Source organism: Atractosteus spatula, chromosome 4 (genome assembly GCF_055471065.1).
Source record: "Atractosteus spatula isolate fAtrSpa1 chromosome 4, fAtrSpa1.hap1, whole genome shotgun sequence".
Taxonomy (NCBI): domain Eukaryota; kingdom Metazoa; phylum Chordata; class Actinopteri; order Semionotiformes; family Lepisosteidae; genus Atractosteus; species Atractosteus spatula.
In genome coordinates this window covers 33,698,431-33,723,424 of record NC_142709.1, presented here as the reverse complement: position 1 = coordinate 33,723,424, position 24,994 = coordinate 33,698,431, and the positions used below count along the sequence as shown (strand labels likewise).

The 24,994-nt window shown below is 42.8% G+C and overlaps 1 protein-coding gene across 1 annotated transcript; it reads left to right on the top strand.

Annotated features, from left to right (window-relative positions):
* Window positions 1–7,115: 7,115 nt before the first annotated feature.
* cryaa (crystallin, alpha A) lies at window positions 7,116–13,627 on the top strand. The gene is made up of 3 exons (XM_088914361.1): window positions 7,116–7,313; window positions 9,136–9,258; window positions 13,405–13,627. The coding sequence occupies exons 1-3, from the start codon at window positions 7,116–7,118 to the stop codon at window positions 13,612–13,614; spliced, it is 531 nt and encodes a 176-aa protein (XP_088770487.1). The 3' UTR covers window positions 13,615–13,627.
* The last annotated feature ends 11,367 nt before the right edge of the window (window positions 13,628–24,994 follow it).

Here is a 24,994-nt window from a genome sequence, read left to right as displayed (position 1 = left end):
GGGAGTTTCATGCCAGGTGGCACATACAGTATGAAAGAATACTGGACATTTAATTTTTTAACGATGTAAATGTGCGCTTCAGTCACACATTAAAGGCGAGATTGTCACAATAATTACGGGAAATGCGTACACTATAAAAAAAAAGGTCTGTCGCACGTCATATCGTACTAATGTTATTTTCTGATTATTTGGCGTTGTATTTTGTTTTCATTGTTTTAATTTTGTGCATAAAAGATGTTAATCTCGCATTTTATCAATTGACATCAAGAGAAAGCAACATTCAAGGTGAAGCCACTAGGGGGAAGTAAAATCATGCTGATTGGTTTCCTTGGCCATTTTTTATCGATTTGTATCAAAAGCAAATATACAGGAAGGCATTAAAATTACAACAAATTTGTTTGCATTTACAAAGGGGAGGCACTTCTTTACAGGAAGGGTTGTTGGAGTCTGGAACAAGCTATTCCGACATATTTTGAAGGCGATACCTTGGCATCTTTCAAGAAATAGGTACTAACAACCAGCTACATCAGTCAAACGGCATCTTCTGATTTCTTACCTTATTTTTATTTTCTTATGTTACTGAATTCCAAGATTCTAAGACCGTATCTTCTCAGTGCATGTGTTTTTGAAGTTTTTTATGAGATTAAAAAATAAACTCAATCTGTGTGTATCAAACCTTGCAGCAGAGAGCACAATGTGGAACATGTGGTTTTTAATTTTTCATAAAATAGGAGTATGCCAGATAAACCAGAGTAAATTATGCTTCGCTCAAGGATAATTTTGTCTTTGACATTGACTTTGAATATTCATTGATATTTTCTATCCTCAAGAAGAACAGCTGTTGACTGCAAGTTTCTTTCTTGCAGCCACACAATTCAAAGACCTACATCACCTTGAAACCATTTTGTGCTTCTAGATACATCTCACCCCTTCACAGCTAAGACCCCCTGTGAAGCACATACAGTACAAAGGAAGAGAAAGGGCGAAAATGTTAAGAAGTTAAAAATGTGATTTTGTTTCTAAACTGGTTAGCCCCCTGTAATAATACTGGGATCATTTTGTTCCTCAAATGCCATTTAGGAGGATCCTATTCAATGAGCCACGGCCTCCTGCAAAAGTGTGATGGCAGGGTGACACTGCATCTTCAAACACTCATCCACAAAGGAAGGACTATTATTCATATTTATAACACTGCTGTAATGCATGAGCACTTTCCATGGACCTCAAGCTGCTGTACAAGAGCACACGTAATACACAAATAACAGAAGCAACAGAGGGAAGAGAAGGCTTCAACACCACTGACTACGCAGTGAAACCAGGAGTAAAACTGAATTCTACACTGTGAGCTGTAGTAAAAAGAGTGAGTTTTGAAAGTGCCAACAGCTGACAAGTCCCTAGTGGGCTTGGGAAGTGATGAGTGCCACAGACGTGGAATGAGAGGCTCAGTCACACCCTGTGGAACCCTAACCAGTGTTTCAGGTAGTCTGCAGTTGGACCACCCATTCATACTCTAACCACTTTATCCATTTCAGGGCTGTGGAGAGCTTATCCCGCCAAGCAGGAGCCCCAAGGTGAGAAACACGCTGGAGAGGACACAAGTCCTGGACACAGACACAAATACAAACACGAACACGCACACACACCAGGAGCAGTTTCCCCAGAAGCCAATGAAGCCACCAGGATGTCTTTGGACTGCAGGAGGAAAACAGAGCACCCAGAGGAAACCCACATGAGCATGCACAGAGAACATGCAGACTCCATATAGACAGCAGTCCAGGTCTGGAATCAAACCCAGGGCCCCAGAGCTGTGAAGCTGCAATGTTAACCACTGTGTTACCACACAGGACAGAGGTTATGTGCTGATGCAGTGAGAGTACTTTTATGTAGCACAGAAGCCACAGAATCATGAACACAATGCACCCTACAGTATGTAGCACCATAAAAGATACCACATCAAGTAGGGCATTACAGTAGTCCAGTCTTCATTTAATAAAAACATGCATCAATCTTTCTGTGTCAGACAAAGAGATAGTCTGAACTGATCAATGTTACACAGGAAGAAGCAAGTTCCACTTATTGAAGATCCTAACAGGAGTTTCAAATGACAACAGAGGGTCAAACGTTACACCATGCTTTCTAACTACCATCAGGGGTTTGATTATAGCACCATCAACAGCAGAACTGAAAACGTAAGAAATTCACTCAACATCTGTATGAGAGGCAGAAGTGAAGGCAGAGCCAACAGCTGTAAGGCAGATCTGAATTATACCTTTTTTGCTCCATGAGTTATGACTGTAGATTCACATCATTTTTAATTTAAAAATATAGTATCTCTGCAAATATTTCTAAACTGGCAGCAGAATTCAATGTGACCACACCAACAAGGGTTCAATATACATGTTTAAGTATTTAAGTACTAGAAGCAAAATAATTTGTCTACAAGCAATTTTATATACTAATAGAAGACAGAATATACTGTCTCTTAACGTGGAGCTCTGTACCTGGTGTTAGTAATGTACGGTAGCTTTGGACTAACTAGATAACACAGTCAGCAAAAGTCAGCCTGAAGACATGTCTTCTCTTCTCGTTTTATTATCAATACTGAACACATCTGTAGAAACCTCTAACGTGGCACACTAATTGGAAACACCACAAAAAGATGACCAGGAAGGTAATTCTAGCTGTCAACAGTAAGGCATTTGAGAATCATACCCCTGGGACTTTACAACCTGTTGATGAAACAGGGATGCAGCACCAGAGCTGCTGAATTAGTCTGAATGGCAGCCAGTACTTAACCCCCATTACATTCACCAGTGCCTCCACAACAATGCCTCGCCCACATTCCGAGCAGTGCCGAGATCTGTTTATGTTACTGTTGGGGTCTCTGAGGTGGAAAAAAAGCCATCGCTGTTAAATTCAATAAGCCTTTTCTGGGCACTGTAAAGCACAGTAGGATTATGTTAATTCAGCTTTCAAAAGGCCAGTGAGGAAGTAATTGACTCTTGCTTGGGTTAACGGCGGGGGGGAGGAGGAGGAGGGCTGGGGGGGGGGGGGGAGTTTTGCTACAGTAATTGTTTTCTTGATTAACAGATCTTTTTCCAGCAGACAAGCCCAGCTAAATGACTGCAGAGGAATAGATTTGTTAAAGCACAGATGAACTCAGAAGGGTACAGAAATCGTTGTTAGAGCTTGTCATAGTTAAGCATGGAGTAAAGCCATTAGCTGCAGTGGAGTTGCTCTTTAAGTGACTCCATATAGGGCACACTCTTCCTGATTTCGATGAGCTTTGTGTGGATTCAAGTGGTCTAGCTTATGGTTGGGAAACATAATAAGAAACACATCAATATTGTGCTTTAATGGGAATCATTCATTTTATACATCACCTTTCATAATAGCCATTTTTATATAGAACTTATAGAAAGTTATACATAAAATAATAATTGTATTCATTGTCATTGTCAGGAGGCCACTTATTCCTGGCAAGGAATCCAGAGCCTATCCTGAAAGTACAAGTTGGGAGTGGATCCTATATGGAACACCAGCCCCATGCAGGAAAGTTTAGAGCTTAGGGAACCAGCTCCGGACCCCAGGGGTTGCTGTCCAGCAGGTTTTTTGGTCTCCAGCTTCTCAGAAATAAGGAGAGCCTTCAATATGTCCAATTAAGAAAATCATGAGTCCACTTAGGTAATTAAGGGGTCAAGTGGAAGGAAAACCAGAAACCTTCTGGCCTTCCATGAATGAGCTCTGATCACCAGGCCTCATGACACTAATTAACCAAGCAGGACACCAGTGCAGGCAGCATAAACAGGGAGAACACGCAGGCTCCATACAGAAGGCACACCAGGAACCAAACCCAGGGCCCAGCAGCTGTCTGTCACAGGGCTAAAGGACTCAATCCCACCCTATAACATGATCAGCTGTCTGTGATCCATCGTTCAGATTTTAGACCAAAACAGCACAGAGGTCAGCAAGGCTGTACAAACCGAGTTTAAAAGTAATACTATCCCCACTTGACAGAGGGAATCAATGTGTTGCATCCATTCAATTGAAATTCATGATTTGTTTGGTTTAATGCCCTTCGCAAACAAATTGCCACTGGGTGGTTTCACGATCGTTAATCAATACAACAGAATAGACCTAACAGCCTTTCAGCAAGCAGCAGAGAAAGACAAATCTCTGGAAGGTGAAAATAAAATCTCTGGGGCCCCAAGCCTAACGGTTTCTCTCCTCCTCTGGGCAGCAAGCCATGGGTTAGAGCGGGCAGCCAGGACGGAGAGCACTGGTACGACAGCAGGCTCCTGCAGACAGTTCCACAGGGTGTGAACTCAGCTGTAGAGACCACAGGCTGTGTCTTGTTAACCGGCATTTAAGGTCCCCCTTGCAATGTTGGACAGTGCCTTGGGTCCAACTCGCATCTTTTGAACAGAGGCGATTGGAAGGGCCACACATTGTCTAGGCTTGACACAGGCCATGATGGTTGCTTTCTTGTTTCTTACAGCTGTCTCATATTTACCTGCGCCTTCTTCTACTTTGGAAGCTTTGTGTTGATCAAGTCTTGAGGAATAAGTGACTCCTCTAGCTCAGTATGCTGATTGACAGATATTGTCAGTTGTGTAACAACACTTGATAGCAATGAGGTAGCTGAGTAGTTAAGGCAATTGGCTGCTGATCCATTTTGCTCTGCACACGTGGGTTCGAATCCCATCCTTGTCGAGTTTGGAGTTTGACAAATTTGACCTTTTATTAGGGCAGAGCGGTGGTACTGTGGCTAAGGATCTGCACCTGTGGCTGGAAAGTTGCCAGTTCAAATCCCTTGGCTGACAGAGGAATCCTACTTCATTGGGCCCCTGAGCAAGGCCCTTAACTCCAGCTGCTCCTGGGGTGCTGTATAAATAGCTGACCCTGTGCTCTGACCCCAAGCTTCTCTCTCCCTGCCTGTGTGTCTCATGGAGAGCAAGCTGGGGTATGTGAAAAGACAAATTCCTAATGGAAGAAATTGTATATGACTAATAAAGTGATCTTATCTTACACTCCCACGTATAAGTGGAATAAAATGTAATTACATTGTACACCACTAGGAAGCATGGTTATACAACTGTTCTTCATGGCCAGGATGGAATATACTGTATTAGCATTAAAGAACTTCTCACTTGTTTTGACAGTGATCAAAAGTGCAGATGGGGCTGTGCTTGGCTGTCGACGTGCCTTCCAGCTTTAGGTGGATGACGAGCACCAGACATATAGTTATAGGACTATAGTAACTTTAATGTTACTAGAAAACAATGTGGCTGAGAGAGAATGCTCAGATTAGGGTGAACTAATAAGTAAAGTTCCACGGGTTCTGTACTAGGATCACTACTTTTCCTAATTCATATCACTGATCTTGATTCTGGTACTGTTTGCAAACTAATCGCGTTTGCAGGTGATGCCAAAACTAGGATGATTAGCAAACACTATAAAAGCAGTAAATGAAATTCAAAAAAGATTTTTAAAACTTGGGATTGGACAAACCCCTGGCAGATGACATTTAATGTGTATACTCTATAGGTTAATATATATATAGTTAAAATTAAAAAAAAACTTTAAATCAAGGGATGTTATCTTGTATAATGAACTAGCAAGGCCTTATTCAGAATATTCTGGACAGCACATTAGGAAAAGATTTCGAAAAAGATTAGGAAAAAAAAAAGATTTCGCTGCCATAGGATCAGTCCAGAGAAGAGCAACTGGATACATTCTGGGGCTTAAAGACATATATATCAAATAAAGACAGGCAGGAGGAACTAAACCTTTTTAGTCTTGAACAGAAAAGACTTCAAGAGGACCTGATACAAGTTTTCTAATTTCTCAATAGCATTGATAAAGTCAACCCAGCACACATCTTCAGGATGAACAGTGAAACACGACCCTGAGGACACAAGTGGAAGAAGATGCTACTTAAGGATCTGTCCACCTAAAGATTGAAGGCCTGTCAACATCTTCACCTTTGATCTTTGTCATAACTGGGTTGACGTCATGAAACTACATGGAAGTGCCTGCAAAACCGAGCACAGGAAGCACTTTACACTTTACAACAACGAGTTGTGGGAGTCTGGAACAAGCAATCCAGCCATGTCTTTGAAGATGATATCCTGGTTACTTTAAAGAATTAACTACATGATATCCTTTGATCAAATAGCTACTAACTACTAATCAGGCTAGACTGAACTAACACCAAACTGAAAATAGTCTACGATTTTATTTTTAAAGATCTTTATTATTTAAGATCTTTTGCTCAGGCTTCCTGTTCTGGCTTCAGACAAAGATGTGAGACAGAGCATTAAAATGAGACTTTTCAGTTTTGGCATCACATAACTATGTGCTTTGCTTACTGAGCAAACCAAAAGCGAGTGACGAATGCAATTGGATTGTATTGGGAAAACAAATGTCTTCAGATTGTTCAGAGGCCCCCCTTAATGAAATTAAGAGCAAAGTTTGTTTTTTGAGCACTGCTCCTTATCTCACAGATTCTGCTTTGTCTTGTGTGTAGCTCTAGGGAATTGTGTAGGGGGAAGCAGATAAAAAAAGAGAACAAACTTCAATTCCATATTCTTGAAAAGAAAAGAGGCGTAAGGCAACTCTATTAGATGCACTAGAACACTTGTACGGGGACAAGCACAAAAGGGCTTTCAAAGGTATTTGCACAAAATAAGCAGCAGTTAACCAACATAACACTCCAATGGCTGTCTAAATACATGGAGACCCTGTGTTTTTAAGGAGCTACAAGTTGCTCAGCATCAGGACAAAACACAATTAGGGAGAAAACAAATCCCTCTGGAGGATGAAGCCCTGTGGCCTGTTTTGGCTCGGTGGTATTGTCCGTCTAGTGCTGGCATGGAGCCTTGTGTTTGTGAGCAAACCAGACTGTCGTTTGAGGGTCAAGCCCTATTGATTCTGCTGACAGGAGCCCCCCTATCATGACATAATGCCATTCCAGTGAAATCCAGGCTAATGCCTTCTTTCTGTGGAACAGGTATATAAAGAGGGTGGAAGAGCCCAGTGGACCCACAGCAGTTCAGTTCTCCCAGCCTTCCTGCCCACTCTGAGAGCAGTACAAAGAGCAGCAGCTAGCCACAATGGATATTGCCATTCAACACCCCTGGTTCAGACGCGCCCTGGGCTCCCTCTACCCCAGCCGCCTCTTCGACCAGTTTTTCGGGGACGGTCTGTTTGAGTACGACCTTTTCCCTTATGCCGCATCTACCATCAGCCCTTACTACAGGCAGTCTCTCTTCCGCAACTTCATGGAATCTGCCAACTCCGGCATGTCTGAGGTAAATCCTTTCAAGGGTTTTGTGTTCTTTCTGTACGGGGAGTGGATGGGGAACCATCGTGCACATTATCTTAGTCCAGTCGGGGGTTTTTTCTTCTCAGAGAAATTCTGCGAATTTGAATTTCTTTACGTAAAAGGTTGTAAATAAAAGCAAAAGCAGTGGTCGGCCTACATGGCACCATCTAACCAGATGAAATTGTTGACCTGTCTGAAAAAACAAAACCCAGACCGCTCTTGTATGTGCCAGCCGTGTGGGTACGCAACATCAGGGATGTTTGGTAGCTGAGAAAAGATTTTAGATTAGGAACAGTCAGTGGCTGGGATTCAGTCTGTTCCATTTGCAGGATGTGGGCAGGCTGATGCTTCTTTGTTGGATTGGTTGATGCTTCATTACATAATTAAGGAGCATACGATTGTGACAAGAGGCATCAGTAGAATGGACTGATTCTATCTTTTGTGGGCTCAAAAAAACTATCTGACAGGATGTTGCTGAGAATTCACATGCTTGAATATCTTATTTAAACAAAAAAAGAGGCATCGATTTCCAAATCGGAATCAGAGGGTGTCCACCCACTTTGCTGTACATTCCTGGTGGAATTGTTCTCCTGCAAGCCGCTGCGCTGTTACGGTGACTGTGCCGAGTGCAGCCCCGATCGTTTTCGGCAGCTCTCCAGCTCCGCTGGGGGCGAAGGGGAAATGTACGCTAATTATGGGAAGTAGAAAGGTCACTAGACAGGGCCGTTGCTTCCTAATTCAGTGACTGAGTGCATGCTGCCCTTTAGAGGCATATGTCTTGCTACCGTTATCTGTTGATCTACATTACAATCTGAACATTTCCTGTTACTTCCTCGTGGCCACGTTTACACTGGAAAAGCCAGACAGGGAGCTACAGCACGGACTCACTTTCACCCTCCCATATATACTGCCCTTAATGAGCCAGTGAAGGGTAGAGTTCCCTCTTTATCAAACAATGTTTTGATTATCCTGTCTTCTCTTTAATTCATTTCAGACCTTAGTCTGCAGTGTTTATAATGCTATCCATCAAACCTGTGGGGCTCCAGCTACATTCAGGGCTGAAAAGGAGTTTAAGACCCTAAAATGTAGTATATTGCTCCTAAAACACTGAAATTGATGGTTTCTGATCTTAATTTTCATGATTGCCAAAAAGACTGATTTTTGCCTCATGGGTCTTTTGAATATTCCACCCCTTATTCCTCAGTTTGGAATGAGGATGTCCCATTTTGCAGCAGCAGTCCTGTCTCGATGCATACTAAGCATCTGACAAATCTCAACAAATCACAACTCTGTCTTAAAAAAAATAAAAATATTGTTTCATAAACTCTGGTGCTCTAAAAAGCTTTGCCAATCACAGGCTTTCAAAGAACTTACACTCTTTCTTGCTCCAACTAGTTCACATGAGAAACAATCTGGAGCTGAAGTTTCAGGATCATGGAGAGCATTCCCTCTGTGTCTGGAGAGAGGTTTTGATGCCTTTGCATGGAAAAGATCTTAGGGAAACCCGGAACATAGGACGACCCTTTGCCAACAGAACACGCCTCTCAGTTTTCTCTGATCTGGAATTTATTAAAACAATCAAAGTAACATTGTTCAACAACAAAAAAACACAGGAAGTGTGCAGAGCTCACATTTTCTAAGAACAGGAGAGAAAAAAATGGTTCGGTGCATAGTGTTAATGTTTGTCAAGACATGTTTAAACAGTACTAGGGGATGTGAATTGTCTTCCTTCTTTAACAGTTGAAAGGGTCTGTCTTCAGGATACAGGCAGTGACAAATGTATAAACTATTCCTTTGCCTTTCAACAGGTGCGCTCTGACAGGGACAAGTTCACAATTTATCTGGATGTGAAACACTTTTCTCCTGATGAGCTAAATGTGAAGATCATTGATGACTACGTGGAAATCCAAGGCAAGCATGGGGAAAGACAGGTACGACCATCCCGACACAGAAAAAAACGTGACTTTGTTTCCATCCCCACAAGCCACAGACTCCTCTTTCAAGTGTGCCATTGTTGGATTGAGGCCAATTTCTGAATCTCTTCAATGCTTGACAGAACATGGCGAACAAGATGGGATTGTTTAACATTCTGTTTGAGGCAGACTGTGTGATAAACCAAGGTGATTTGATCACACTCTGCCCAGGCACAGGAAAGCCTTTCAATAAAAACCAAGAACGGGAGGCACTTCTTTACTCAAAAAGGTGTAGGAGAGTGGAACAAGTTGCCCAGCCATATTGTTGAACCTGATACTGTGACTTCTTTCAGAAAAGAGCTGGATGAGATCCTGGGGTCGATCAGCTGCTAATTACTAAACAGGCACATTGGGCTGAGTGCCTTCTTCTTGCCTGTAACGTTTCTTAAGATCTAATTTAGAAAACGTCAGCTGTTAGGTCAGTCAAAATGTCAGCTTTAATAAAACTCTTTAGAGAATGACTCCTCACATTCATACAGTATGACATACAGTATTCCAAGTAGAGGAGTTAAAGCATGTGTGTCAAAGAACCAGGCTGTTGATTCGCAGAGTCCTGATTGGAGGGGGGTTTGAGAGGGGTGGTTTGAACCTCACATCGTTTACCCTGCTTTGGGGAGGAAGTTAGATGATATTATCATATTATGCTTTGGCAACACTGTAATTCATCAGTCATGCCAATAAAGCTCTTTTAATTTAAATTAGGTGGAAAAAAAACATTACAAAAGCTAGGGAGAGAGGGGGAGTGCAAATTTTATCTATATTTTTTCATGGAATCAGGGGTGTTTCCTATGCCTGACAGCAACTAGCTTTAGCATAATATTATAGGAAGGTATATAAATGTATTGGGACCATTTAGCACACTATTTAATTTCGTTGCTAGAATCTCACCCAGCTGTTTAGAAGACATGTCATACAGAATCTGCTTCGCCAACTTCAGAAAACTAGGAAAGCCACAGACGACAGGTGGTCTATCAGCCTATCAGGTTCCCTCATTCTGTTTCCCTACAGTCCCATTACCAGAACAAACACCTTCAAGTATGAAATACTCTTAAACCTCTCCGTCCTAGAAAGGGACAATTTAGAGTAGCCATTCAGTCATAACTTGTCTTGGGGAGGTGGGGGAAATTGGGAATACCTGAAAAAAAACACACAAACCTGGGGAGAACATGCAAATTCCACAAGACAGGCCTCTCCAGTCCTGAAACTGAACCTCGAGCCGTAAAGCTGAAAATTCATAGGATTCACCTGTGCTTGTCATTCTCTGGTTTCGGTGGTATTCTTGCCCTCATGTTATGCAGGCTACTTTAGGGCTGAAAGCGCATGTAGAACAGCAAGGTAACCTGTGTGTGGTGTGAATGAGTCATCCTCTCAAGAGGCAGAGTGCTCAAGCTAAACATCACCGCAACCACTTCAGAATGGCAAGCACTTCCCTAAAGTCTTTCACTCGCAGACAAATTAACCTTTGTGAAATTCCCAAAGTTGTAAATCAGTTTATGGCTGCTCACGTCAGCTGCAAAAACTAGGGTAATAATTGCAGCCTAAAGTCACAATAGTCAGCCACTAGAGAAGGTACTGTTAGTATTGTCCAATTCTTACAGTATAAGATGACCATAAAAGGCAACAGAAGTTTTCAAATTAAATCTGGGATAGTTTATTGTTTGTTTCTTTCTTTCACTGCCAAAACATTACAAATCAAAGACAGCTCACTTCAGATCCCCCAAAAAAGTTTATTTTAACCAGCCAACGGAATCTCACAAAGCCTTTAACAAATAACACTTGAACTATGTGCAAAGAATCGCAAGGGAGGGACGAGTCGCTAAGACTTTCTTCCTTTCTGTCATTTTAAGCCCTTTTGCGTCACAAGATCTCCCAGAGGGCTTCCTTCTGGAATACTGACGTTTCTGTGTCACCTCTCAGGTTCCACAAATGCCAACAAGCACGTACTATCACACGGCTGATATTCTGAGAGAAACTTGATTGCAGCTGGTACATTGTAACGGAGCTCACTAACATTTCTAGGTTTCTGAATTGTCCTCAAACACAAAGGAGTTTTTACTATTTAGGTTGATCTTTTTACAGCTTTCTGTTTTTAGGGTTTAAAATTAAATGCTAAATGTTGAGGGGAGGTATGCAGTGTTTGATCCTAGATTCAATTTCAGACTGGAGCACCCTCTGTGTGGAGTTTGTATGGTTTTTTTTTTCAGTTCAGTGTGGGCTTTCTCCAAACGTTCTTGTTTTCTTCCATCTTCCAAAGACATAATAACTAACTTAATTGGTGTCTCTCAATCAAAGGTCTTTTAGGCCACCTATAAGCTATTGATGAATGAATGATCTGTTCCATTAAAAGAAGGTCTTTGAGGGCAGAAAAGTCCTATGATGTTCAACTCAACATCTCTAAATTACTGAATTTAACAAATCACCTGCTTATTGGATCACAAAAAACATCCAAATCCAATGCTGGAGATATTTTTATGACCTAAAAAAACTTTTTGATTTTCTCTTTCCAAGGGCAGGGCTGGGAGTACCTGCTCCTAATTATCTCTGTGTCTGTACATGATAGGGTGCAGTCCTATCTTGTGTCCTGTGATGGACTACTGTCCTGTCCAGGGTGCAGTCCTGTCTTATGTCCTGTGATGGACTGGTGTCCCATCCAGGGTGCAGTCTTTTCTGGGGTCTTGTGATGGACTGGTGTCCTGTCCAGGGAGTTGTTCCTCTTGCAGGACTTTCTGCTGATGAGTTAATTAACCTACGATAACAATCCTAAATAGATTGTGGGCTAATACTTGGTTATCAGTAGCTTTTATAAATGAGAGCCTTGCATATAAAATCTGTTGCAGAGACAGCTGTTTCAATGCTTTGCACATGAAAAGCCACTGTGGTTATGTCCCCAACCTGATCCCATTGTGTCTTTTGCACTAGTGTGACTTCTCTTAACCTGTTCTCACAGAGCCTCCACCCACGTGGATGTACACAGATCACAGGGAAATGAGGAGTTTCTGAATTCTAGCCAATGTACAATCCTTAGAAAGAAAATTTAATGTGATCAAAATCAAAAGTCAAGCTGTAGCTAGATATCTCCCAGCAGTCTGGATAATACCTTGAGCTCATGTTTTCTAGAGAAAAGGATAGTTTATTTCTTCCTGTGTTTAGGCTTTGTGAATGGCTGGTCTTTGAGCAAGCCAACAGTGTCTACAGCATCTTGAAAAAGTGACACCTTTACAGAAAATTATAAAAATATGTTGTTCTTCATCAAGCATATGAGGCAACATGGAGTAATTTTAATACAAAGAATTTTATCATTATTCTTATTGCATCCTGTAACCAGATATTTTCAGCCCTGACATTCTGCAGACCTACTGTGACCAATGCCTGCTGCTCATGGGCCCACCAGATGGCGCCAGAATTTGCTTAATGCCCATGAAGAATTTCAAAAACAATTTAAAAAAACCGAGTGTGTTGTAGTAACATTCCTCTGCGACTAAGAAAGCCTGAAATGAGTGGCCTGATTTTGCTTAAGGTGTAGCGGCGATCGATTTCTTAGAATGTTATCTGAAATTCACATTTTTTCCTATCTATAGCAGAAACGGTACCTATTAGCTGTGAGGGGAGGAGAAGACAGAAAAAGGAATACAGAAAGGAAAACACACCACCCACAAAATAAACCAATTCCCTCTTATGATTTACCTATTTCCCTATTAAATCTTTAAATAAAATACAAGCTACCCTCAATAAAGGTGAGGAAACCTCTTGTTCTAATTCCCAGGTTCTTTAATTCTGCTGGTCCCAGACTAATTCACAGGCAAGACACCAACATGACTTAATTTCATATTTTATTTTATTCGAAATAAGACAATGGCACCAAAAACAACTCCAGCCGCAATAGGTGAATGGCCGTACAATAACTCCCAGGACCACAAAATGACACGTGAAGCAATCGCTGTAAATAAGATGGTGAAGCAACCCACTCTCTCCACTTCTAAAAGGCCACTCGATAGTTTCTTACAAGGCCACCCACACCAAATTCAACCCCAGTAATAAGTTACAAACTTCGGCCTAAATAGAACAGAATAAACTCCACTGTTTGTCTCTTGTCTGCCCTCACAGGACGACCACGGCTACATTTCCCGCGAGTTTCACCGCCGCTACCGGCTGCCCTCCAACATGGACCAGTCTGGCGTCACCTGCTCGCTGTCCGCCGATGGGATCCTGACCTTCTGCGGGCCCAAAATCTCCTCGGGGGCAGACTCCAGCCGCGGCGATCGCAACATCCCCGTGACCCGAGAGGAGAAGCCCACCTCCGCCGCTCCCTCTTAGGCGCGCGGGGAGATGTCTGGGGGGACGGGGTTTGGGGTTCGAGGGTCCAGAGGTGTGGTGGGGTGGGGTGACGGTCCACTGCTATCCCAATTCCCCCCTCCTGCTTCATCCCCCTTTCCTCTCTTATCCAACAGCCATGGTGTAGGCATCGGCACATAGCTAGTTACTCTTTCTGTAGAAGTTACTATTGCAGTGAGGGTGGGTGGGGAACGAACGAGGGGAGCAAGCTGAGGCACAACAGCAAAGAGATGCAAAGAAACAAAAAACGACAAGCCGCGTGAGGCCACTATCTATACGTGTGCGTGAATTGGCCTGGCCCATTTTACATTTAACCCACAAAGAAAAAGACGCCTGAGACGTTATCCTTAATTGCAAGGAAAGGGGATACTGCGACGTTTCAGAGCAAATGCACCGGCTGCACGGAATGATTCCTGACTGGCTGGGCATGCGATGAAACGTCTGAGGCCTAAGCGCGAGTCTGATGAAGCGCATATTGATGGAAGTCTGAGGGTGCTTACAAAAGACAGATTCCATCAATGGGATATGCTCCTGCAAACCCTTCCACCCATGGGCTTTCCACTCCTCTGTTGATCATTTTTTCTTTCCTGTGCTGTAGCTTTCACCCTGTTATAATGATATCTGGCACATCTTTGGAGAAGTCCGATCAACAAAGAAATAAAGTTGTAAAATGAAATAGTTGTTTTTTTTTGTCTTGAACACACTTTGCAGAAGTCAGTACTGATAAAGCAGTTCAACTCTGTGGCCAATCATTCCCCCGAGAAGTGAAATGTGCTTTATAAACATTTTTTATACTAACTTATAAATGTTTACATTCATAAAACCAAATTCAATTTACAAACTAATCCTTAGCTCTTAGTTGTTCCTTACTACTTTTTCTAGCTTTAAATGATTCTACAGTTCAAACATGAAGCATAAAATAAGTTAATTGACCATGAAGGTTAATTTCACAAATATTAAACCTGAAGGTTTTTTTAAATATTTAAACCTTTTACATACTAAAATCTGATCAGTTTCAAATAAAAATGAGCTAATTAAATGTTACACCTAAACACAAAAGATGAAAAATGGGTGACTGAACAGGTCTGTTGGCTTATAATGACCTCAAAAGAGAGTGTGCCTGTCTCTCACTTTCCTCTCTGCTCTTGGATTTTGTGGTGCTGTAGCCAACAGCTCATTCAATTCAGCCAGCTTCTATGCGGTATATCTCTTGTTATGAAAGACGAAAGGCGCTATATATCACTCTCAATTCATCAGGACTGGCGTCTGGAGCCTTTTGGGTTTCCAACAATTTACTGTTAATTTCACATGAGATTTCAGGAACACTAAATGAACCGGCCTGAAATCCAAGACATGGTTTCCCAGTTCTGGTAACAGAGATGTTAGTCTTACACCACAGTTACTCAACAGCTCTTATTTGCGGTGTCCTGTTTATAACATAGCTAGAACTGATTGAGTGTCCATGGGAAAGTTCAAACTGTTCCGCGTCTTACTCTCGACAACACCAGCGAGGATCACATGGCGCAACCCTCTCCCTGTGTCCACAGCTCTACAGCAGAGAACGGATCTCTTGGTGTAGACCTCAGCTAGTCAGCATCGCTGTTTTCCTTTCAATCTTTGACCTCTAAATTCCAGTACTCAGAATATTTCAAACCAGCTGTTTTATCATCTAGAACAAGCTCTTCTGAATCAGAATTCATCAGCCTGGTATTTTTGTGTCTCCTTCTATGTGATATATGCAATAAGGTTTCTCTATAATAACGTTTTGACATTTTTTAGATGACGGTTTAATTCATGCACCGATGATAGAAGCGAAGCCCTTTACACGATCACAGAGATCGATCACATTCCCTCCACCAACGTTAAGCCTCAGTTTGATGGCTTTTCCTCAAAAGGAGGCTAATTTGGGGCTGCAGCTGCTTATCGACAGCTCAGACGGTATGCGTCTCACTTCCTCACCGCTGCACAAAGCAGCAGCTTCTGTGACGACAGCGTGATGCCACCTGCTCTCTCCAAGAGACCGCGCCTGCCGCACACGGGGTGCTGGGAGGTTTGGGGCCCGAGTGCGTCACCAGGAGCTGCCTCTCTGCCGGCAGCAGCCTCATCTGCAAGGTGACACACAAAGCCAAGCGATATAAATAACACAGCCAAGGTTTGTCACTAATGACTCCGAGAGGGGATGGCAGACTCTGTGCTCGCTTCGGCAGCAGAACTGTTTCTGCTCCATAATGCTGAGGAGACCCCCCCCCCCCCCCATGGTGACTCTAGCTGTGTGAGACGCCCCCACATCTGGAAAGAGACCCACGCTTTAACCTCCCTTAGAGATTAAAAAAAACACCAAGTGCAGTCAGGGAGAAATAGTGCAGCACCTGTGTCCAATCTTCTTAAAGTACTTAGGTATGTGGTGATAATGCAAGTTGCTTTCAATTAGTTTAGTGTTCAAAGAAATACATTTTCTTTTACATCCTGATTGAATTCTGCATTTTGATTCTGAAATAATCTGCATTTTTGTACCTGAATGATTGTTTCCACTCTGATCATTTTAATAACTTCAGCATTGTACTAACAATGAACATGGCCTTTGTCCCTTCACCTTACATTTAAAAAAATACTGAAAAATAGTATTTTATTCCTTGTATGTAATAATAATAAACTTTATATAGCACCTTTAAAGGTAGCTTCTCAAAGCGCTTTACACTACAAAAAGTTACATAAAAATTTTATACATAAGTATATTTTGTTATACTCATCAAAACTGGCACAGCTAACTATTGCCAGAACCGTCGCTTTGATCCTCCAGGCCTATCACAACGCAAAATTAGGAAGCGCCAGCAAACTCCGCCTTCCACCCAGATGCGAGCCAATCATCTCTTAAAACGTCACGGGAAGCGCAGGTTCGTCATGGGGCTCAGGGCCTATCGGAGAAGAGACGCCTCCCTCCATAGCAGCATAGCGAGTCTGCAAGCAGCTGGAGATCACAGGGATCGCCGTGAGCTCTGGCCGACTAAACTCATCCTACCCTCAGCAGTGCTCCGCCACTTGCGGGCCGCGTAGAAGCACGACTCGGGTTCAACCCCGTGACCGACGAGCCCCGTTACCAGTTGAGTCAATCAGCAGGCCTTACACAACCCATTAAAAAGGTTTTCAAAACATTACGGTTAAAACTTTTTTACACTTTGCTTCAGATTTTACCTTGTGCATTCAGTTTGACCACTGAGACATCAGACTAATGCGTAAAATAAAGTGGTTTTATAACCTTTCAGTGACAATGCAGTAGCTGGAGAAGTTTTCAACTGATTAACAGTTTTCCCTTTGTGTTCTTCTTAGAAAACTATATGAAAAGGTCTTCTCTCATTTATTGACAGGGTATCCAGACTGGGCTTTCTCTGTTGCTCCATGACTGTGGGATGATCTACCGGCTCATACAAGATCTTTCAAGTCATTTGTCTTCAAATCCAGTCTTTAATGTAAATTTTGTTACTTTAACTCTGTTGTACTCTATTTTTTGCTCTGTTTTGTTGAAAAGCACCTTGAGATGATATGTTATGAGAGAAGTTATATAAATCCTTCTAAATTCACCAGGACTGCCATCTGGAGCCTGTTCAGCTTTCATCTATTTACCGTTCATTTCACTAGATTTCATTACATCCACTTTGTTTTGGGCAGGCTTATCGACAGGCCTACAGGCTTTGTCCAATCTGGGGTCCCACAGTAGCCCGAGCCTATCCCAGCAAGCAACGAGCGTAAGGCAGGATACACCCAGGACACCAGTCCATCTCCGGGCACACCCAGACACACACACACTCCAGGGCATTTTCCCAGAAGCCAATTAACCTACTTGGACTGGGAGGAAACTCAATGCTAACCACTGCACCACCGTAACATCCAGACATAACTTTTTCCTCTCTCTGCAGTTACATTTCTTTTCGGCTGTGTGTACTGTTAACTTTCACTGCCACTGTTTATGTGTACTATACTATACACGTCTTCACACGTATGTTCCACGTACTGGGTCGGGTGCTAGTTTTTGGGATAGAAAGGCAGAAGGATTTTAGCTCTGTGTGTGTACCTGGGGTCAGCAAATAACCGGAACAACGGGTTTAGATTTTTGTTTTTAAATTCGGTTTCAGCACTAGCGACAACAACGATATCTCAGTCCTTTCAAAACATTCTCTGTCGACTAAGTGAAATTACACTGGTGTTCAATCAAATAATGAACTCACTTGCACTTCGGCTGTTTTAATAAACTACCAGCTGATCATGCATTCAATCTGTGAGTAACATTCCAAACGCCAAACCAGTCACCCCTCCCGGCAGCACAAGCACACAGCACACATCTTACGCCATGCTGTAATTAGTCAGACCACTAATTTGATCGTATGGCAATACACATTGCCTGTGTACTCGCACATCACTGGAAGCTTGAAGCATCAAGGTATACAAAATGGTTCCTATACCGTAGTTATTTTTGGTAAGAAATCGTCTAACCGGGATCTGCACACCGAACAGACAAGTAGACTTGAACAGTAATGAATAAACTATATTGCTCATAGTGGTACACCGACTTCAAAACACGCCCATTTGCTCTTACTGTTGCGAGAGCTGCTGACCTCAATCTGTGTATAGCTATGGATGAGTCTTCATTGATTTGCCGCGTTATCTATCTCTGTTTACGCAGTCCGAAACCGTCTTGCACAATAACCCGGCGGCTTCCAATACTATGGCAGAAAAGAGCAATTAATTGAGCGAGACAGCTCTGACGTCACCTCGAGCCCCGCAGGGGGGGCAGTTGCTAATGGTTGGCATGACAGAGAGGCACGCGTACACTCCCTCCGGAAAGCGTGGACTGCAGGAAGGGTGTTTGTTCACGTCGTGTACCCGATGAAATGTGGTGATGACATGACCAGGCAGAGCGAAAAGCGACTGCTAAATATGTGCGCCATATGGGTGAGTTAGTCTCCACTCGGGGCTGTGTGCGTATCCTGCTGGAAATGCAGAGTCACCCAGGCGTCTCGTTCTTTACTAAGCATGTGCTGTACACATTGCTGACGCTGTGTTCCAGTCCGCCACTTCCAGCGTAAACATACACCCCTGAAGTCCATAAGACGTGCAAGGACTCCGGAGTACTGACGTACCTCCGTTTCCTCTTATTTCCTTTTCGGCTTCCCAGGACAGGATGCACGTTCATACCAGCACGATTCTCGTTCCAAAGTGCTGAAATTTGAAGAAAGGGGAGGGAGGGGAAAGATTGTTCTTTGACCAAACGCACTGGAAGTACAGTGATCTCGAAATTGTGACAGATTAAGTTAATTATCAAAAGTGAAGTCTTCCTTAAGGACGTGTTTGTATCTTGGTTAAACTTGTAAATATATTTAGATGTATATATAGATTTCAGTTCGATAAAGAACAAGCTACGTAAAATGAATACAACAAATATGTCGGAAAGATCCACAGAAATGCCACAGCAGAATTTCCAGTTGTAAAATGAAACAAATTGCGATCGCGTTTTGCTCTCTGTAAATGCGGTGCGATGCTGGTAGTGATTCTGAGACGATTACAAAAGGGACCCGAGCAGGACGGGAACAATCGTCATACAATTCCTTTGACCCAGCGCGGCTCACCATTAGCTGATCTTGCCACAGCACAGCACGGGCAGAGAAGGTGTCTTCAGGCCACACCTGAAGAAGGCTCTACAGCCAAAACATTGTGTGTCTTTTCTTTTCAGCACGGAATAAACCTTCACCTGTTCCTTTGCTCACTGCAGCACCGTCATTCGTCATTTTCAAAAGAGATTTTCACTGTTTGCTCGTTTTGAAACTGGCTTTGCACTGATAATACCAATTCCTATAATTCATGTAGCACTCTCCCTGCTAAAACTCTTACATATACTGTATAAATAGCACTGGTGTCCCCCCCCCATCCAGCACTGAGGTGCAGCAGCCATTCTGCACCAGCAGTCCCACTGCACAGCACATCAGGTAAGAAAGCGCTTCACGAGCTGAATTCAGGGGAAACTTGTAGGAGGCCAGCATGTCCCCGTGCAAGGTCAGAGTGCAATTTAGACAGGATAAACAAGCTCACACCCCTTCCTCCTGCCAAAAATGTCCTCTGATCTTTAATGACCAAATAGTCGGGACCTCAGTTTAATTTTTCAATCTGAAGGACAGTGCCTTCAGTATGATTCATCATACTAGGGCACTGTTTTGGACTGTGACCCTTTAGGAAAAGAGTTGGCCACTAAAATATCCATACATCCGTACTCTAACTACTTCTTCCAATTAAAGAGCATAGGGGAGCCAGCACCTATCCTGGCAAGCAATGGGCACAAAGCAGTCCATCACAGGGCCCACACAGCCACAAACCCATACCAGGAGCCCATTAACCCACCAGCATGTCTCTGGACTGTGGGAGGAAAATGAAGCTCCCAAAGGAAACCCAAGCGAACAAGGAGAGAACATACAAACTCCACACAGATAGCACCCCAAGTCCAGAATTAAACCCAGGGCCCCAGCGCTGTGAGGTAGCAATGCTAACCACTGTGCCACCATGCCAGCCAGCTGCTGTGTTTCTGCCTTGAAGTCATACAGATATATGAAATATTAGCTTAGATGAAGAAAACACTTTATGCATTCTGGACAGGCTGCATGTTAAAACCTCGCACAGACATATGGTACAGGTCTAGAATAATACATCCAAACAGATGATTTCCGTTGACCTGGTTATGCTGCCTCTGAAGAAGCAGGTTGCTTGTCGGAGGAGGATGCGATTGTGTCTGGGAGCGAGAGAGTGTAGGCCTGTAGGCTTGTGCCTGGGTGTATCTATCTGTGTGGGACAGAGTGAGGGCTTGAATGTGTTTCAGAGGAGTAAAAGAAGAGTGAGATCAATGCTGAAAGATGAGCAATGGTTCTGTGAAGCGCCCGGGCTCCAATAGCACCTGTGTTGAAAAAAAATCCCAAAAGATGCGCGTGTACAATAAATGAATCTGGGTAGAAAGCAACCGCATTTTGTTCCTGGAAGCTGCTGTTCCACCTTAGAGATGTGAATAAATATGACATTGAGCAAATGAAACCACAGAGCCATTTCTTACCCAGCAGTGAGCAGAACAACAATGCACAGCTGTCTGGGACAAACCTGTTTCTGGGCCTCAGGTTTCGCATGGAGAGATACTTTTCCTCTCAGGGTCAGCGCTGTGCCAGATGACGCAGTTTCATGGAGGAATGCTCAGAACCGGTTACCGTTATATAATGGAGAGGGCGTCTGACAGCACATTCCATTAGGGGCCTTTCTGTTTCAGGTTCACTAACCAGCCCAATCCCGATTTCTGCTCCCTCATCTCATTTGCCTTCTCATTTGAAGGTCGAAGGAGGACAAAGCTGTACGGAGACGAAACATAGAAAATACTTTGATGTGCTGCACTGGAGACGAAGGGAACATTTTTAAAACATTTGGAAAAAGACTAGGACAGTTTTTATGATGTTTAGAACCTGATCTGGCCTTTATTTTCCTGTGCTTTATATCCCAGCTACCTTCGTCTGCCTTACACAGACCTGAAGAAGACTCTGCCGTTGAAAAGTGTTATTTTTTCTCTTTTTCAGGAGAAATTAACCTTTAATCATTCTAACACAGGTGACGTAGCTCACCCCTCAAACTTATATAATGGAGACGACATGCTAATTTGCCAAGTTGTTTTTAAGAACATCCACAGATTCAACAGCAGAAGAAGGTGCTTTTTGTGTTTCACAAAGCATTATTTATGTCACAGGAAATCCTTTAATAGAGTGCTCATGTTCTTGATGAGATTGCTGCTCTTCCCAAGGGGTTTTGTTTTAGATATATTTACTCTCGCGATTGCCTTTAATGTGTGTCTATGTTTCTGTCCTTTTCTGATTCCTCAGAGGGGGGAGAGGGGGCTGTTTTGTTTTTATTAGGAATGTGCGTGTAAAAAATGCTGTGTGTACCACTGAAAATTTACAGTTTTCTGAGATCTTGTATGAAATACTTATAGCGTTTCATTATACTATTCCATATTTTTTGTTATTTCACCACATCAAGTTAATCAAGCATAAAGTCTCCCTTACAGAGGTGACCCACAGACCCAGTTATACAACAGGGCAAGGGTGCAACAGGAGTGTGTCCTCTGAGACCCTCCGTCTTCTAGTCAGGAGCCTGCAGTCCCGTCCCACAGGGCCGTGTTTCTGCCCTTACCAGCCCTGATGGTGTCATCATGCTCGACCTCACTCCGCCCTGCTGTTACAATGGTGTGCAGACATGTCTAAGGCGTGGTCTAGCCCATACAGACTTGTAGCACTGTTACACAGCTAACTGGAATGCCGTGACTCAAAGAAGACAGAATTATAGAGTGACAAAACAGTACCATCTTCTGGGAGGGTTGGGCTGTCTCGGTATGAGTTAAAGAACAGATTGAGATTTTTAATACAGGAAACAGAAGGATATAAGCTGTTTTCTCATTATGAGAAGCTGCTTGATGCTCCTGTTAAAGCCCACGATTCTAGGTGCATTTTCAAAGTGAAAACTGGAAGGTGAGGCCATCTGTTTTGACTCATATCTTTCCTCCTCCAATAGGAGATGACAATAGACCTGGGGGATACTGTACCCGGTCTATTTACAGAAAGAAACCCATCTTTGTTGGTAATGTGGGCGGAATGTGTCAGCTCCCACCTGCAGAAGTGACTTGATTGGTATTTAGACTGGAGATCCCTCCTGCAAAGGTTACTCGATCTCAGACTCTGTGGGGATTTCCCTTCTGTATGTGAGGAGACTGATTCAGTTGTTTGTCCCTGTCTTCTTCGCCCACCTCCTCAGGCCTGATGCTGTGCTCTCCAGACATAGTAGGTGATTTCTGTACTGTCTCAGAAATCACCGACCTCCACCAGAAGCCATCTGAGGGGACTGATCTTGCGGAGGAGTTTAAGGGAATTTATTTTTTCTACCCATTAGGCCGACATTGAATTTTTATTCCGGATTCTTTTTTAGATCTCTGATAAGTATTTATCAGTAAGTGTTGAGTTAGTGATTAATTTATTGCTGTACACATAAACACTTTCTATAATGAGGAGAATTAAAACGTTTGAGTTGTGTGATAAAATTACCTTGGATTACCCATTATCCTTTTCAACAGTTAAAAGGAGAATTGTATTCGATTTTCTTTGTTTAAAAATCCATAAACATTTTGAGTGCTGGATTATGTTCTCTGATGGTCTCTTCCCTTACATTTTGCACATATCATGGTTTGATTTATTGTTTTGTTTTTCGCTTCTCATTACTTCAGTGGGCTGTGCTCATCCAGAATGGAATGCTATCACAGTGAAGGGTAATATGATAAGGGTAATATACTATATAGGAAATGATCTACAAAAATACAGAATAATAGTGTAAAGAGCATGTCTGCATGGATGCACGCTGTCATGATGCCATGATGGCGGACCATTGGGAAGTTACTGTAGGTGTTATGACGTGATCAGCATCACACCATGCACTGTGCACTATGGCTGGAAGGAAAGAGTGCTCCCATGCTGTCAGCCAGTCTGGGCCTTTTGGCAGTGAGGCAACACACTTGCCTTCAGAGCCAGTGCCTGGGTTTCAGTTTCCTGGCTTTGACGGAACGCTCCTCCAGCATTGCAATTTAATAATGTCACGGAGGTCAACGGCACAGACAGATCACAGACGCTTGGACAAGGGGCATCTGTGCTTGAGTGCATTTCACGAGATGGTGCCTATGCTGGGAAGCAAGCTCCTATCTGTAGCTTAACCACTGGAGGCCTCGCTGTCTGAACACCTCCTAAATGTACAATGTGGAAGAAAAGAACTGCAACGCTTCTCCGCTGGTCTTACGATGCTGAGGAGGCCTAGAGACTCACATGAGCTGAGGCTTCTTGGGTCCAGGACAGGCTGAGAGATGGAAACAAGTGTGAGCCACTCTAGACAATAATAATTATAATAATTGCTTACACTTATATAGCACTTTTCTGGACACTCCACTCAAAGCGCTTTACAGGTAATGGGTACTCCCCTCCACCACCACCAATGTTGACATCTAAAGGACTAGTGGAGATCCTTGTCATTCTGTTTATATCCAACTTACTGAATGACCGAGCGGATCACAAACACATAAGAGATTACACATTAATAGTTGTATTGGTTTACTTTGGTCATGTGAGATGTTCACGGTTTGGTAAAGGCAAGATATACATCTTAGCCGCAGTCGAAAGAGACGTCTCTCAGAGCCAGGCTTTGAAAGGAAGGGAACATTTTTTTGTTCAAAAATTATTTTTAATTTGGGCCCACAGAAATAGAGAATGAAGTGGGAGGGAGTACAGCATGGCAGGGTGATGTGGTCCTCCATTTCAGAGGAAGCAAATAAAGTTCAGCTCGTTTTCCAGCCTGTAGCCTCAGGGGAGATCTATATACAGTATTTTCTAACTGCTTTATCCAAGACAGGGTCAAGGGGGAGCAGGGGCTTAGTTCAGCAATGGGTGGGATGGAACGCCAGCCCTTCCTTCACAGGGCACAGACACAGACACACATGCTCACACCAGTGCCAGTTTCACTGGAGTCAATTCACCTACCAGTAAGTATTTAGACTGTGGGAGGAAACCAGAGCACCACCAGAACATACAAACTGCGCCACTGTGCTGCCTATGCCTCAGTGGATACTGATATTTCAGTTTCACTGAAGGTCCAATGTGTGGCGTGTGTTGTACTATCAATACTATACAAGTGAACTAACCTGGTAGAAAACCGCTAAACTCCTTGCTAAAGGCAAAGCACTTGTGTGATTGCTGCTCTGAATACCAATGGGGCAGAGCCTGTGTTAGTATACCTTATTAAACGGTTTTGATCAGCTCTATATGTTATCTGTTTTAATACATGGTTTCACCATAACATGGTCAATATTTATTTTAGATGTCTTTACACTTTTACTCATTTTTATTCAATGTAAAGCCGTATGGAGTTTAAGATTAACGAATGTTACGGAAAGATATTCACATTGGGCTCTGTCATCAGTCTAAACAAATATTGAGCTCTGACAACAAAATAATGACAAAAGCCTTCTACTTCCTTCATTTGTCCATGGTGGGATGTTTCTTTCTCCTTTGGAAGGTTTTGAGTTAACCATATAAATGAACTAATGAATATTAAACTTCTAGATAAACTGGACACTAACATGTTTAAACATGGATTAATGTAAAAAAAATAATGTCCCATATGTAAATAAGAATATTACATATTTTAGTACGTTTTTTTTTCTAAGTGCTTTTAAAAAAAACTCTACACACTGTATGTTAACCCACATAATTGAAGGAACAAAAGCAGAGTGAATTGACAGTTAAACTGGCAGTGA